Below are 14,626 nucleotides of genomic sequence, written 5' to 3' on the forward strand. Positions count from 1 at the left end.
TTAGACAGTCTAAATCAACCACGACTATATAGCTTGTAAATATTATTATTGCAATAACCGATCAAGATTAAATTTACTTCGAACGATTTGTCACATAACGATAAACGATTTTTACTAAGAAAACAATAATCATTTGAGTCTCTTGAGCTTATAACTTTGAATATCCTGGAATGTGGAAGGTACGTAGTCGACGTAGTGAACAACGAACGTTTTTAAAAATAAATACATGTGACTAATTATTTATTTATTTTTACGCTAAAATTTTTTTTATTTAGTAGAATTCTTTGGGTAATAAAATCTTATGTTAGATCTTAAATTAAACTTTCGAGTTTAAGAAATTCAATCAAATATAAAATAGCAAAAATTCTTAAAATTAACTACACTAGTACGAAATAATTTGCAATCATCACAATTTTGATGAATTTCGCGTCACAGTTTATTTTTTATTTATAAATAATATTATAATTTAATAATTTATAAGGTATATTTTTTTTATTTTTAATTGCTACAAAAACAACTAAAGAGAAACGTTGTATTATATTTTAAAGTTTTTTTAATTGCAAACTAATGTTTTAAAATGAATTAATCGAAATAAACCAAAAAAGTAGAATATTTCAAATGTTATTTGCTGTACAAACTACAAATAGCACAAATGCGATTACAATCGAGAACTTTTTTCCGTTTTTCTTTAAATAAGTACTTTACTTAAAACATAAACACGATTTTCATAATAAAGTAATAAAACATATTTTGTGCATACCAAATACATGAATTTTGTAATTATAATACCGTAATGTAAATAAGTACATATTTACATTATAATATTATATACATATGTGCAACCTGTGCAGCCGTGCAGGTTATAAAATGATCCATTCAGAATATATTATCATTTATAATAAAATAGGTAATATAACGTTTTGCGAGTAATTTTGTGTTTTTTTCCCCGAAAACTGTAATAATTCACGTTATTGTTTACCCACGTAGGACTAAATATTTGATCAGTTGCGCCGATGCAAATCGATAAAATATATCGAAATAAAGGGATGTACACGTAGATAATCGCGATCGACGACAATGTGAGCTTAAGTTTACTTCTTTCCGATGTTTTTTACACGCTCGCAATTTCGGTTAGCGTCTCACCGCGATTAGGTACGACAAGATGCGATTTCCATTAAACGTCTTATTCAGCGGTATACTGCTTCAAAGCTTTGTCGTCGATCGTTTTTCGGTCACCGCGATATTCGACCCGGTGCAATTCAATAAAATGGTGCAAATTCTGATGTCCGAACGAGCCCTGAACGACTCGCCCACCTGTACGCTCTTGGTAACGTACCTACTATATTATATCAAAACACTGCAAAGTTTATTTATTTTATAATATTTATAATACGACCGTCGTCGCCCTCGTAATCAAAAGTGTTGTCAGTTGTCACACCGCACAAGTCGATATAAACACGCAAAACACGCATCTTTTTAACTATTTTCGTCGTTTGATCTTATATACTCTCGGACTTTTGCTGACGAAATAACAGATAAATCTACCTACCGAAACACTATTAATAGGTATGTAATGTCTATTATACGTCATGTTTTGAGCACTCGGATGCGTGTATAGTTTTTTTCGTTTTTACTTGCTCTGATGATCGTCCTTGCTCGTAAATCAAAATCGTATGTTTTGGTCATTAAATAATATACCCAGCACAGGTAGGTCGCCAGCGCGATATTTGATATTAAAATATAATAGATACGATAAGAGCTGATCAACATACTTATAATAATAATAATTATAATATTAATAATTTTCTCCGATAGCGATAACCATCACCCTAACCCTAATATTGATAGGCTAATGGCGTAATAGCGTCACGTATATCTTCGATAAGGGTAGCTCCGCCTATACACGCAAAGTTGGTATTATACGTACATAAACTTTGACGCTTACACGTTTACCGCCGAATTTCAATTTTCATTCATGATATTAATCTCCTTTTCTTGGGTTTTTACGGGCCATTTGAGTGCATTGGCAAAACCAATGATTGTATTCATCACTTCCTATAGACGTCTTCATGAGAAAGAGGCAAAGGAGGTACTGGTCAACTTTCATTTTATAGCTTAAAATACCTTAAATAATTTAAGTTTTGAGTGGAGCGATATATATGTATATATTGATTTTGTGAATGTTAGTATACAAAATATTTAAGTGTGTATTCTAATATTATATACGATAAATAGTTGAAAAAGTTCTTTCAGTTCTTTGATATTAAACTTTGGTTTTGGATCGAAAATTGAATATAGTTTGTACTTTAAACAGGTTTAAATTAAAAGCTCCTAGTACTTCAAGAACAAAGAATAAAAAATTAAGAAAACCTCGAATTTTTACTCAAAATCGGTAGTTTTTGGAAAAACCAATTTTGTACTTTGTTTATTGCAATTAAAAGTATTAATCCGTAATCGTAAATAGGTACTTGAAATTTTCACTAAATATTTAAATAATAATTTTCTATACAGAAAATGTTATAATTTTCAGAATATTTTCATTTTTTTTTACCTATTAAAAAATATTTTAAATTTTCTTTTTTTAAATGTCGATAAAAATAATTTGCTTAGTAAAAAAGCTTGATAATTGAATATAGAGTTTTTTATAAATTGTTGAGTCACCTAATAAAAAAAATCAAAATTGATGGTTACAATATTAATATTATAAGCATTTAAATTTAGAATTTCTATAGAATAAGTAAATATACTATATAGGTACCTACTTCTTTTTTGCTTTTTTAGTTATCCTTATTATATGCTTTAAAATCCAAGCCCTACTCATTGTCTCATTAAGTATATTTTATTAAATAATTTTGATATTGCTTGTAAGTATAGAAAATTTTTTTTTTTTTTTATTAGTGTTAATACTGTCTTATTTGGTAATACATTTTAAGATCTCACGAAAAACATTTTTTAATTACAAAAAAATAACTAATAATATTGTTATTATATGTTTAAAGTAGGTATGTATCTAATTAATAATTACATAAATATTTTAACTTCAAAAGTCTATAAAAAAAGGCTAAGCTATAATATAGTTATTGTTAAAATATTACTGTTAAGTGTTAACTATAAATTAATAGTAGTAATATCTATAATAATAGGAAATACAGGTACAAACAGTTATGCAATATTATATCTACGCAATATATATATATATACAGGCACTTAAATATGCTTCATAAAATTATTAACACATCTATTTAGGATACAAATTAATAATTTTAATCATTATTTATTATATAATATACTGTAGTAGGTTCATTATGTAATGAAGATGATTTTAATTGTTACACATACGAATATTTTATGTAATGGTTGTTCTGGTAGTTCGCAGCAATATCCAAGGTGAATGTATTTATACATAAAAATATGAACCACCAATACAAATATATATAATTAAAATTTTTTTTTTTGTACGACAGACGAAGTAAAAATATTATAGTCTTATAATAATGATAATAATGTGTTCATGACTAGGGCAGCGTTTAGACACGTGCACATTTTGGCGCGCAATATTAAATGACGATTTATAGCATCCTTGGAGATTCGTAGGTGTGTGATCGCGCCCTGATTATGATCCATTCAATTTTTCGCATATCACCTTCTCGGCCCCCGCGATCTTTGTCTACTTTACTACGCCGATGTGATACAATAGCATAATAATATTACGAGTAACAACCGTGAACGTCGAATTGGTCAGTCCGTAACAAGTTGTGAGTTCATTATCGTCAGTATTTTCAGTATTATTAATTGTCGTCGTCGTTTAAACAAAAACTGTAAGACATATTTTTCTAAATTTCTCGACTTTTCTTAAATCTAGTGTGAATTGCGTTGCTGTCCGATTCTTTTGTGCACCAGTACTCATACCGATCAAATCATTTATCGAACATTATATACCTATATTTATATTGACCTTTCGGTTGACTTGCAAATTTTCTGGTAAGTGTCCAATTAACCAATTGGCTACCCGTTTTGGTCAATTTTTTTTTTCGATTCCACCACCGCATCTTTGTTTACGATTGAATATCTATTCTTGTTCTTTACACTGTGTATTTATTAGTTGTGTTGTTCTAACTACTAACTTTGACATTTTTTTAGAGTGGTTTTGTACAAACAGCAATGGGTGAAGCCGGCGAAGAAGTCGTATTATATGTTTACGATTTAACTGGTGGCATGGCCAAGACCTTAGGACAGACATTATTACGTAAGTTGCTAAATAATATCTTATGTACCTACAATAACTCTACGTGATACATGAATGCTTTGCAGAAAAAAATATTGAAGGTATTTGGCACACCGCAATAATAGTATTCGGCAAAGAGTATTTTTTTGGCTCCAATGGGATATCAATATGCGATCCAGTGAGTATAATGTTTTTTATGAATTTGATTTTTATATTATTTTATTGTAATTTATAGGTTTAGGTTAAGTAAAGTATGTAAATTATATTTAAATAATTTTTATTTGTTTTACTGTACTCAGTATATCTATTGTTTAAAAACGTAAACAAGGTCTCACCAAAAAATCAGTTCACAAAATAATGTATAATATGATAAATTTGCTCTTGACCTGAATTTAAAATTTGTTGTTTATTATAATTAATTAAAATAATCTTACTAAATAGGTTTAGGTAATATATAATTGTTATTTGTAATAAGTATCTGTTCAACCTAAACGTTTGAATTGCTTGATAATAATTATTATTGTTAAGTAGGTACCTGGTACTTATAAAATAATTTGATATCAACTGTTCATATATCATTAATACTTAATATTTAGAAGTAAAATTTGAAATTTGTATTTAAGATTCCTTACATAATATATGTTTTAAATTGAACGCAATATTAAACTTAGCTGTACAAATAGATAAAATAGATAATATACAACATTATAGAAACCTTAAGTTCTATATAATAATAAAAATACACTTGCCTATATTAATTAATTTACTCAATATAAATCTCTCTAAGTCTTAATAGTGTATTGTGTAAATTAATACTTGACATTATGTATAATTTAAGCAACCTATAAATTATTCAGTTTACCTTAATTATTTTTAAAATATTTATTTTGATATTGATTACCTATATTATCAGCAGTATGTCGTGTTTGTTTTTCATTTTAAAATGCAAAATATCTATTACATTTTAATGACATGTACAATATAGAAATAACAATGTTTTGTATTGTAATAGGTATTGGATCAATGATATAATTTGATTATAAAAGATGATTTATGTTTCATAATTTAATTATACAATACTAGCAGTGTGTGTAACTGTCTTTATTTCTTATTAATAGTAATATAGGTATTGTCAAATTAATTTTTTTTTGTTTATCAATTAATCATAATAATTATCAATTAATCATAATAATTATCAATTAATATATGGGTCCTATAATTTTTAATTGGTGAAATGCTCAGGAAAAAATGTTCACCCTTCCTCAACATTGGTTTTAAATACTATAGCTATTAGTAAATTAGAAGAAAATAGAAGTGGTGATAATTATAACAGATAATATACTTAATAAGATAAATTTAATACTAAATTCTTCTTACTTATCAAATTTAATATTATTTTGTAACCAAATAAATTGATACGAAATGTTCAACAGACTTTAATGTATTACAAAAGTGTAATTGTAGTTGTAATTGGCAATAATCCAATGATGAAAATATCTAATGTTTTTGACGCTGTTATATAAAACTTTTTAAAACGAAATATCTATAAGCTATGCGTGTAATTATTTTTATTACATTTTCATTTGAATAGATAAAAATAAATAGAAAATAATGGTACTGGTATAATCATAAAATAATTGTCTTGTTTCACTCACTGTATTGATTTATGTGCTATTAAATTAAAATATTGCAAGATGAAGAATTTTCTGAACAATTAAACTGTATGTATAGTATGTTCAAGAATATAGCTAACACTGGTAATAGGAAATATTTTGTATACATACTTTTAAGTTTGATCATGTTTTTCTTAATGTAGAAAGTCACACTTTTTTTTGAAAAATTCAAATTTTTTACTTGTGCATCAAAACCATTAATTTTTTTTGTATATCTTAGCAATTTTCAACTTCAATACTTTCTTTGATAAAGAAGTAAATCTAGTTTGTGCTTCTTTTTGAGGTATAAAATTCTTATTCTTATACTTTTTGTAAAAACTAAGTAAAAAAAAAGTATAAACATTTTATAAAAACAGAGCAAAACCAGTTTTTGACATGATATTCTTATTTTGTTATAATTCCAAAATTATTGTAGATACTTTATTTTCATGTTTATTTTTAGTTTTATATTGCTTATGTAGTATTACTTAATTTTGATACATTTTTTTAGTTATTTAGAGATATTCAATGTTTACAGATTTCATTCATATAAATACTGATAAAATGTGTTTTGTTAAACTATTACAAGTGTAAATTCATAGGTTCACATAGTATAGAAAGTTTATGTTTTATGTATATGGATTTTAGTTATTTTGTTGTAATTCAAAAATATTCTCTGTGGGAACCTTGAAATTTTTACATTTATTATATTTTACACAGTCACATTTCCAAAGTATTTAGAATAATTTTAAACTATTACTATAGTAACAATAATAATTTGTATCCTCAAAAATATACTTAGTAATATATAAGTAGGTTGACAGGTCATCTTCGCTCTGAATTTTTTTCATAAATAATGATGTATCTTTGAATTCAAATTTAATACACCATACATTATAGTAATTTGTTTAATGATGAAGCACACCATTTGTAAATTGAGGGATTCTTATATTCCCTCGTTTTTATTTAAATTTGGATTAGAATTTTAAAATCTTTAAAATTATTTGATTAAGAATAATTTAAAGTTTGAACAAGTTTTAAGAAATTACATAGAAATGAATAAATTTGTTGCTGCTATTTTATTATTTTTAGAATAAAATGATAAATAATCCATAATTGAAACTTAAATTTACCTTGGGTCAGTAAAAAAACTAAAAAAAAAGAAAGAAAAACAATTAAAAAACATTATTTTGCTGCGTATGTGTGAATAAATATTGTAAATTTAAAAAATGTGTAAATAAAGTTTATGAGTTTGAAATTGTATGTGCTACTTCCATCATTGAACACAATTTATTATGAAGAATCAGCCAAATATTTTAAAATCCAGTTGTGTTTTCTGGTTTTATTGAAATCAATATTTTACCCCCGTACTTTTTCAATCATTAATGATAATATTAGGTACATTGTAAAAAATCAACCGGTTTTTTTTATATATTTAAAAATTAATGTGTTAATATTTAAGTGTACCTACCTACATATTTATAACTTAAAATAAAAAAGATATAGAAGTTTTAAATAATATATTTATCCAATGAATTAATATATTATTAGATTAGTTGTATATTTAATATTTATGCGAAAATATTTTGCAGATTGTCCCTTATATTAGTTCCTTTAGTTTTGATTAATTGGTGTTTTATTTATAAAATAGTTTTTTGTATATCATAATTATAAATTACTATAAAATAAAATGTATGAGTAGCTAACAGCATAAATTATTGTAAAAAAAATGTTTAAACCAAAATCATTATCAATGTTAAATTGACTTATAATACAGAAAAATTACTGTACTCAATTGTTGGATATTAAACATGAGTATGTGTGTATGTGTGTGTGTATAACTTAATATATTTATTATAATTATCTTCTAGTATTTGAATGTTTGCTGAATGCTTGGTCTATGAAAGTCTATCCCACATATCACATTTTGACACCATTCCAATTCGACTAACTCCCACTCTGTTCAGTCTAAAAATAGGTACACAGTATTTCTAACACTACGATGTCGCCAATCGTTGCATACTTTCTGTGGAAATAATATTAAGTTCCTCTTGCTTAGTACTTAATGCCTATTCTTTCGGTTATTCTAGGGCACCACAGCCTTGGGAAATCCATTACGTACCCATAGTTTGGGAAAGACGTGTTTGCCGGAAGACGTATTCCAAGAGTATTTGCGTGGACTAGAACAGGATACATACTCGTAAGTATACCTATATTATTTAAAGCGGAATGATTTAAAACACGATATATAATATCGTATTATCATATATTTATAGCACCTATTATTATTTATCGGTGTGTTAATAATATCTTTTTTTTTTGTACCCTTAGCGCAGACAAGTATAATTTATTACGACACAATTGCAACAATTTTTCCAACGAAATTAGTCAGTTTTTATGCGGGAATTCTATTCCTAGTTACATTTTAGACTTACCAAACGAAATACTTAACACGTGTGTACTTGAATACATTTGAATTTTTCTCAACATTCCAAAGCACTTTTATGATAAAATAATTTTATTTTTTTTTAGTCCTTTTGGTCAACAATGGCACCGATTTTAGAATTATTCTCCAACAGTATTGGTATACACCCAGGTGTAAGAAGATCTGGGTCCGATTTCGAATCTCTAAACAACGATATCGATTCTGCCAGGTACACTTATTTTAATAAACTAATGTAATTTTTTTTTAGCTTTCATTTGTTGTAACATCTATTTTAATGATTTTAATATTAACCATTTTAAATTTGTAAACTGTTATTTAGCAATTAACAAAATGGCGTTGTTTGTGATTTGTTGTTTCAGAAATTAATGATATACTTATATGATATCAATGATCACTCTCCTTAACACTTCCATCCACGATTCATGGCCATAACATTAATTCAAGCTGCTCTCTTCAACTAAAACTATTGCTCTCTAATTTGTGTTTAGTTTTAAGCTAAATATAAATAAAATATCTGTAATTGTTATGAAATTACGAAATTAAATTAGAATATTTTATTTACCATACTTTTTAAATTAGTAAAACATTTTCAAATATACAGTACAGTAATACTTGATTTGTTCATGACTTAATTTATAATTCATATATACATAAAAATTTGTTACCTGTGTAATACCTACTTTTGTTAAATACAAATAAAACTTAGTTAAAAATAACAATTTGTTGTCATTTGTAGTGTTTATATAACTCGTGTTATTTTTGTGATATGTCAAATATATTATTTTATAATATATTTCTTGAATAACAATATTAAGATGCGTGATGCGTGAGTTCATTATATCTAATATCGGCTGTTCTTAATGTTTATTCTCTATTTTTCCATTGACAGAAAACAATCAGCGTTATTAGAAGAAAAACGCAATAAATTAAACGAAAAACTAGAGAAAAGAGAGAAAAGAAAGAAAAAAAAGAAGGATAAGAACAAGCATTTAAGCGATCAATTTTGTATCGATTCCGAACCCAGCTCCAGTAGGTACGTGTATCGAACTTGCTTTAAATACCTATATTATTATGCATTTATTATACATAATTAGTAGAGTATACACATATTATGACTGGCGATGCTCATTATTTGTAATTTTACGCTAGAAAGTACTGCGATAATCGTAAAAAAATGTCTGAAAACGGGACAAATGGCGTAAATAACGGAGTTGACCGGCCTGCAACTGTAATCGCCGAAAACGATGCCGAAGATTTGGAAAGGAAAGAGCTCGAGTTGAAGCGTAAAGAACGCGATCCGCCTATAGTGTTCCCCGATACCATAAACGTAGGGTTAAATATACGAGTACTTAATCGTAACTATAAAGTCGCGATGATTACATAAGATGGTGCATGATATATAGCTAATCGAATCGATTTATAAAATAGGTACAGAACGAATTAGAACGACTAGTGGGTTTGATCGATGGCCGCATAAATCCGGATGACATGCAGTACGTCGCCGAACTCGATCAGTATATGTTGGAGAACGAAGGCTCTTGGGCTCTGGGCGAAGGTTTCTTGTCGTTTGTTGGTCAGTGTGATCGATAGTGTAGTAGAGTAGAGTAGTAGCAGCCTTACTGGCTAGTACACTTTACTTAATACAATAATACCTATCTCTTCTAACTACTGTACAGACGTACAGTTTTGTCCATACGATCGTAATGTGCATGTGATTTACAGGTAGATTATTAAACGACGATCAGCTGGTTTCGGAGGTGCGCGAGACAATATTGAATATTTTGGCTGCGGGCGCACTGAAAGACGATATTATTTTAGTGTTACACCAGGACAGAAGGGAGCACATACTTATGAACTACGCTAACGGATTTGATAAACTTCCTCTGCTCGAACAGCTAGCTCTCACTCTTTTTGTCAGTATATTGCGATTGCGCATCTCCCGCCCCCGGGTTTCTAAAATTTCTCATCGCTGCCGTTTAACCATTTTCAGATGTGCAATTTGTTCGAGAACAGCAGTACATCCGAATGGCTTTTATACATATCCGAATGGCAGCTTGGTTCTAGTTCGGTGAGCAACATTCGGGTGACCACTAAGGTGGCGGTGAATTCGTTACTGTCCGAAGACAAGGTTCTGCAAGACCGAGGCACGGCTCTGGTACACAATTTGGCCTGCAAGGAGGTAAAAACGGTGGTCTGTATTGCTTTTGATATATATATGTAACTGTAAAATAAAGATAAGACCGTTATTTTATTAGGAGGTTACCCTTTATTAAATAAGTTGCCAGTGATATATATATATTATGTAGCGATATAATATATTATTGTATTATATACTTGGTGTTTCGCGTTGACGTGCACTCAGTCGATTCTGCTGAATGACGTGTGCACGTTCTTCCCTGTCTCGTTTAACTGTTTTCAGAAAATGTTAAAAAACCAAAACATTCGAAGACTGTTACCCGTGGGATCGTTTTCTAAGGTAGACATAATATGTATTTTCCAATATAAACGTGTACGTGGCATACTGGCATTGTGTAAATGTGCTGAGCATTCTTTCTATACTGTAATAATACATTATATTGTTATAAAAACACGTGGCCAAATATTTTCTTATTCTTATCTGTAATTTAATAGTCTTCCAAGTTTACAACTATATTTTATTCTATCGTTGATGAGAACTTGAATCAATTTGTATTTTACCAATATCGAAATACCCTCTTATACGAACTATTTGTCGTTTATCTATCGCATTTAAAAATGATTTAAATCTTAGTACTCAAGTATACCTATGACTAGACTTAGTTCAATGTATATATTATTATATAAGCTAATGTTAATATTGAATGCACGCACAACTTCATTTTGTTTACATTATTGTTTTACTTACGTTTATATATTTTTACTAACATTTCATTGTGTCTAACCAAAACTCAAAATATCGGAAATTTCGAAACGTTCTATTTTCAAGTACCTAGTTTTTTTTTTTTTTTTGATTTATAATATATTTTTTATAATTTATTTGTGTGAGATAAATTTTAATGTGTTTCATGGTTTTATTATTTTATCGTGACCATAATACCCAATTATAAGTATCACTATTTTGATATAAGACTGTGGCCGTTCAAGAATATTATAATTTATAATTATCGCTTTGAGTATCATTTACGAACGCCTTTTTGGATGTATCTATGATATATAAACAATAAATATATAGTTTTGTCACATTCGATCTTTGCTACTTGTTGCTTTAAGTTATTATTAGATTAGTTTAGATAGACCAATATTCTTCATAATTCTAAATAAATAATTAAAAAAAATAAATTGTATAACTAATGATGTATTTGTCTTTTCTTAATGGAGATATAAAGTTGATTGAAGTTAATTTTTTTTTTCTAAGGTGTTTGATGATGTAGTTGTGGAACTTGCAATGGCTGTTTTACAGTATTTTAACAGCAAACCCAACGAAGAACATAGTTTTAGATGTATGAAGTCTCTGGCTAGATTTTGTCAAATATCCAGACAGGATGTACCACAATTGGTACAAATGATTGGACCTCCACCATCTGCTTTCAAAGGCATATCGAATAGAATTGACGAACAAATTGCTGAAATTCAAAATTATCTACGTTGAGAAAATTTTTAAACAATTATATGGATAAAAGCATTTTTTTATGATAATTTTTAACTCTAATATGATGTATTTTTATATGGATTGACCAAATTAACTTGATATTTATTATTCTTAATTCTTAATTTATTAGTCTTATTTTTGTTTTTGCATTTCAACATTTAATATATTTTTTAGTATTGTGTTCTTTAGTTAAATATTTTTTTAACTACTTTTGAGTTATATTTTGAAGTTTAGACCTAATTAATAATTCAGGTATATACATTTATATATTATTTAAGATTATTAAAAAAAAATAATGTACCCATACCTCCTATATCATCATATTATCACAACCATAAAATATAATACTTATGAATAAGTTTTCTAATATAATATAAAATATACTTATGAAAATATACTGTGATTTTATTGTAAACTTTGTGAAAGAAAATTAAATGTGCATCATGTATCAACAAATAGAGTTGTGCAAACATAACTAAAAATATATCTAGTTAAAGGTAAATGTTAATTAAATACAATTTATTTAATGACTTAAACATATAGGTAGTTAAAATTAAAACTTAAAATATTAACTATCTAGAACCTAGATTCTAGACAAAAATTAAAATTGGTGGACAAATGGGACTACTGTGCTGTATGATAGGTGTTTTGTAGATTACAGTGGTCAATATGTTAATTTTGGATTCAATGGTGTATAATTAAGTAAAAATGGTTTATCAACTGATATCCTTACGTATATTTCATATTATGTTTTTTAATATTGCTATTTAAGTAGTTTCTATACTTTAGTTTTACGGTAGGTTATTTTAAGTTTTGCATTAAACATTACATTTGGAAATATCACTGTGTCTATATAATATAATAATATATTTATGTAAAACTTTTATATCCTCACAAATACCTAATTTTTTTGAATTAAAAAAATAATGAATATTGACATACATAGTTAAAACATGTAATTTCGTCCAAATCTGAATTTAAAATATTTATATACATAAATAAAAAATATGCATATTTATTTTTCAGATTTTTGGTTTCAGCAAAAACTATTTAAAAAGAATTTTGAATTAAATTTTCAAGCCTTAGTTGTATAAATTTGAACAATTTTTTCCACTGATTTTTAACTATAAATTAATTTGAAAATTTTGAAGATTTTATAGACTACGTTTAAATTTAAAATTTAAATGCTTTTAAAAATAATATTGTGACTTAAAATTTTCGATATAATTTTTAATTGGACAACTTATAACTTATGAGAAACCTTGTAGGTATTATATTTTCCTGCAATTTCATCAAGCAAATAATTTTTAATTTATAAAATAGCAATAACAAATTGGAAAATTTCAAAGGTCTATAAATAACTTAAAACCAATCAAAATATTTTGACATTTTTATCATAAATATAAAATGATAATGTAAATAATTATTGAAAATTTATCTAAAAATATTCGTTCTTGAATTATAAAAAAAAACCACAAAAATACGATTTTGTCTATCTTTGCTTAAAAATTCTCGTTTTTCTTAATTTTTTGTTTGTTTTTTTTCCGAATATTTTGAAGAATACTAGGTATTTTTAGTTTTGATTTCACTTAATTAAAAAAAACATTTCTTTGTAAAATCAATAAATTTATCGTTCCTCTCAGAATATTAAATGTCTCAGTGAAAGTCTGATAAAAGCATAAAACAAAGTATAAAGAAATATAAATCAACTATAACCCGTTAAAAAAATAGATAAAGTATTGGTAATTATTGTTTGTTTTATTCAACTGCGTATCAAAAGGCTATGTTCACAGGATGTTTGTAGCTTATAATATAGATTTAAAAACTAAAATTTGAAATGGCTAAAACGCTAGGTACCCATTTTCTATTAATAACTGTTTATCTGAATAAGAAGTACTTATACCTACAAACGTGAACACTATAAACAGTAATAAAGTGTATGTGTGCTAAGAAATGCAATATTTTAAAGCGTGTTTGTTTTAGAATTAAAACGGTTTTCTTATCAAATGTTGACTAATAAAGGATACTAGTTTATGTTAATAAGAGTTATTAACATAGGCGGAGATTTGATTGAATTTCAGGAGGGCTTAAATCTATCTTTACTAAATAAGCCGTTTAACTTTGAACAATACCTATTCAATAATTTCGATCTATTTAGGGGGGCTTAGCTCCCTAATAAGCACTTCCGATCACCACCTATGAACATAATAAACTTATTAAGAGTTAAGACTCTAGTTAAATGTATTTCTAAATCCTAATAACTATGATTATATAATCGTTACTGTGTATAGATATTGTAGATAAATAACGGATGAACAAACCAGTGGTGTATTTACGGGGAGGGGGGATGTGGGGGATAGATCCCCCTTGGTCTTTTTTTTTTACTAGTAAGTTTAATAATGTGGGTAAGTGTACCCCCCTCCACCGTCGAGGAAATCATGTTTTCCAATATATATCCCCCAGGACGAAATCCTAAATACGCCACTGGAACAAACTTGACGAGGGTTTTAAGACGTTCAAACGTATGCGTTTGGAAAACTAAAACGGATAGATCGTAATAAATAAATAGGCGTGTAGAACCATATCGGCCCAAGTTCCCAACCCACAAAAAATCAAATCGCGTTTTATTTTAAATATATTACAAAATTATGTTTTCTCTCAATGCCAAACATGTC

General features: G+C 27.2%; 1 protein-coding gene across 1 annotated transcript; it reads left to right on the top strand.

Annotated features, from left to right (window-relative positions):
* The first annotated feature begins 1,110 nt into the window (after window positions 1-1,110).
* Window positions 1,111-12,258, top strand: LOC114129512 (uncharacterized). The gene is given in 14 exon segments (XM_027994265.2): window positions 1,111-1,327; window positions 4,141-4,246; window positions 4,312-4,403; window positions 7,968-8,077; window positions 8,209-8,331; window positions 8,410-8,423; window positions 8,426-8,531; window positions 9,213-9,356; window positions 9,473-9,650; window positions 9,752-9,896; window positions 10,046-10,236; window positions 10,314-10,502; window positions 10,743-10,799; window positions 11,718-12,258. Coding segments are annotated over 14 exon segments (1,854 nt in total). The 5' UTR covers window positions 1,111-1,162; the 3' UTR covers window positions 11,952-12,258.
* Window positions 12,259-14,626: the final 2,368 nt, after the last annotated feature.

Source organism: Aphis gossypii, chromosome 1 (genome assembly GCF_020184175.1).
Source record: "Aphis gossypii isolate Hap1 chromosome 1, ASM2018417v2, whole genome shotgun sequence".
In the NCBI taxonomy this organism is placed as follows: domain Eukaryota; kingdom Metazoa; phylum Arthropoda; class Insecta; order Hemiptera; family Aphididae; genus Aphis; species Aphis gossypii.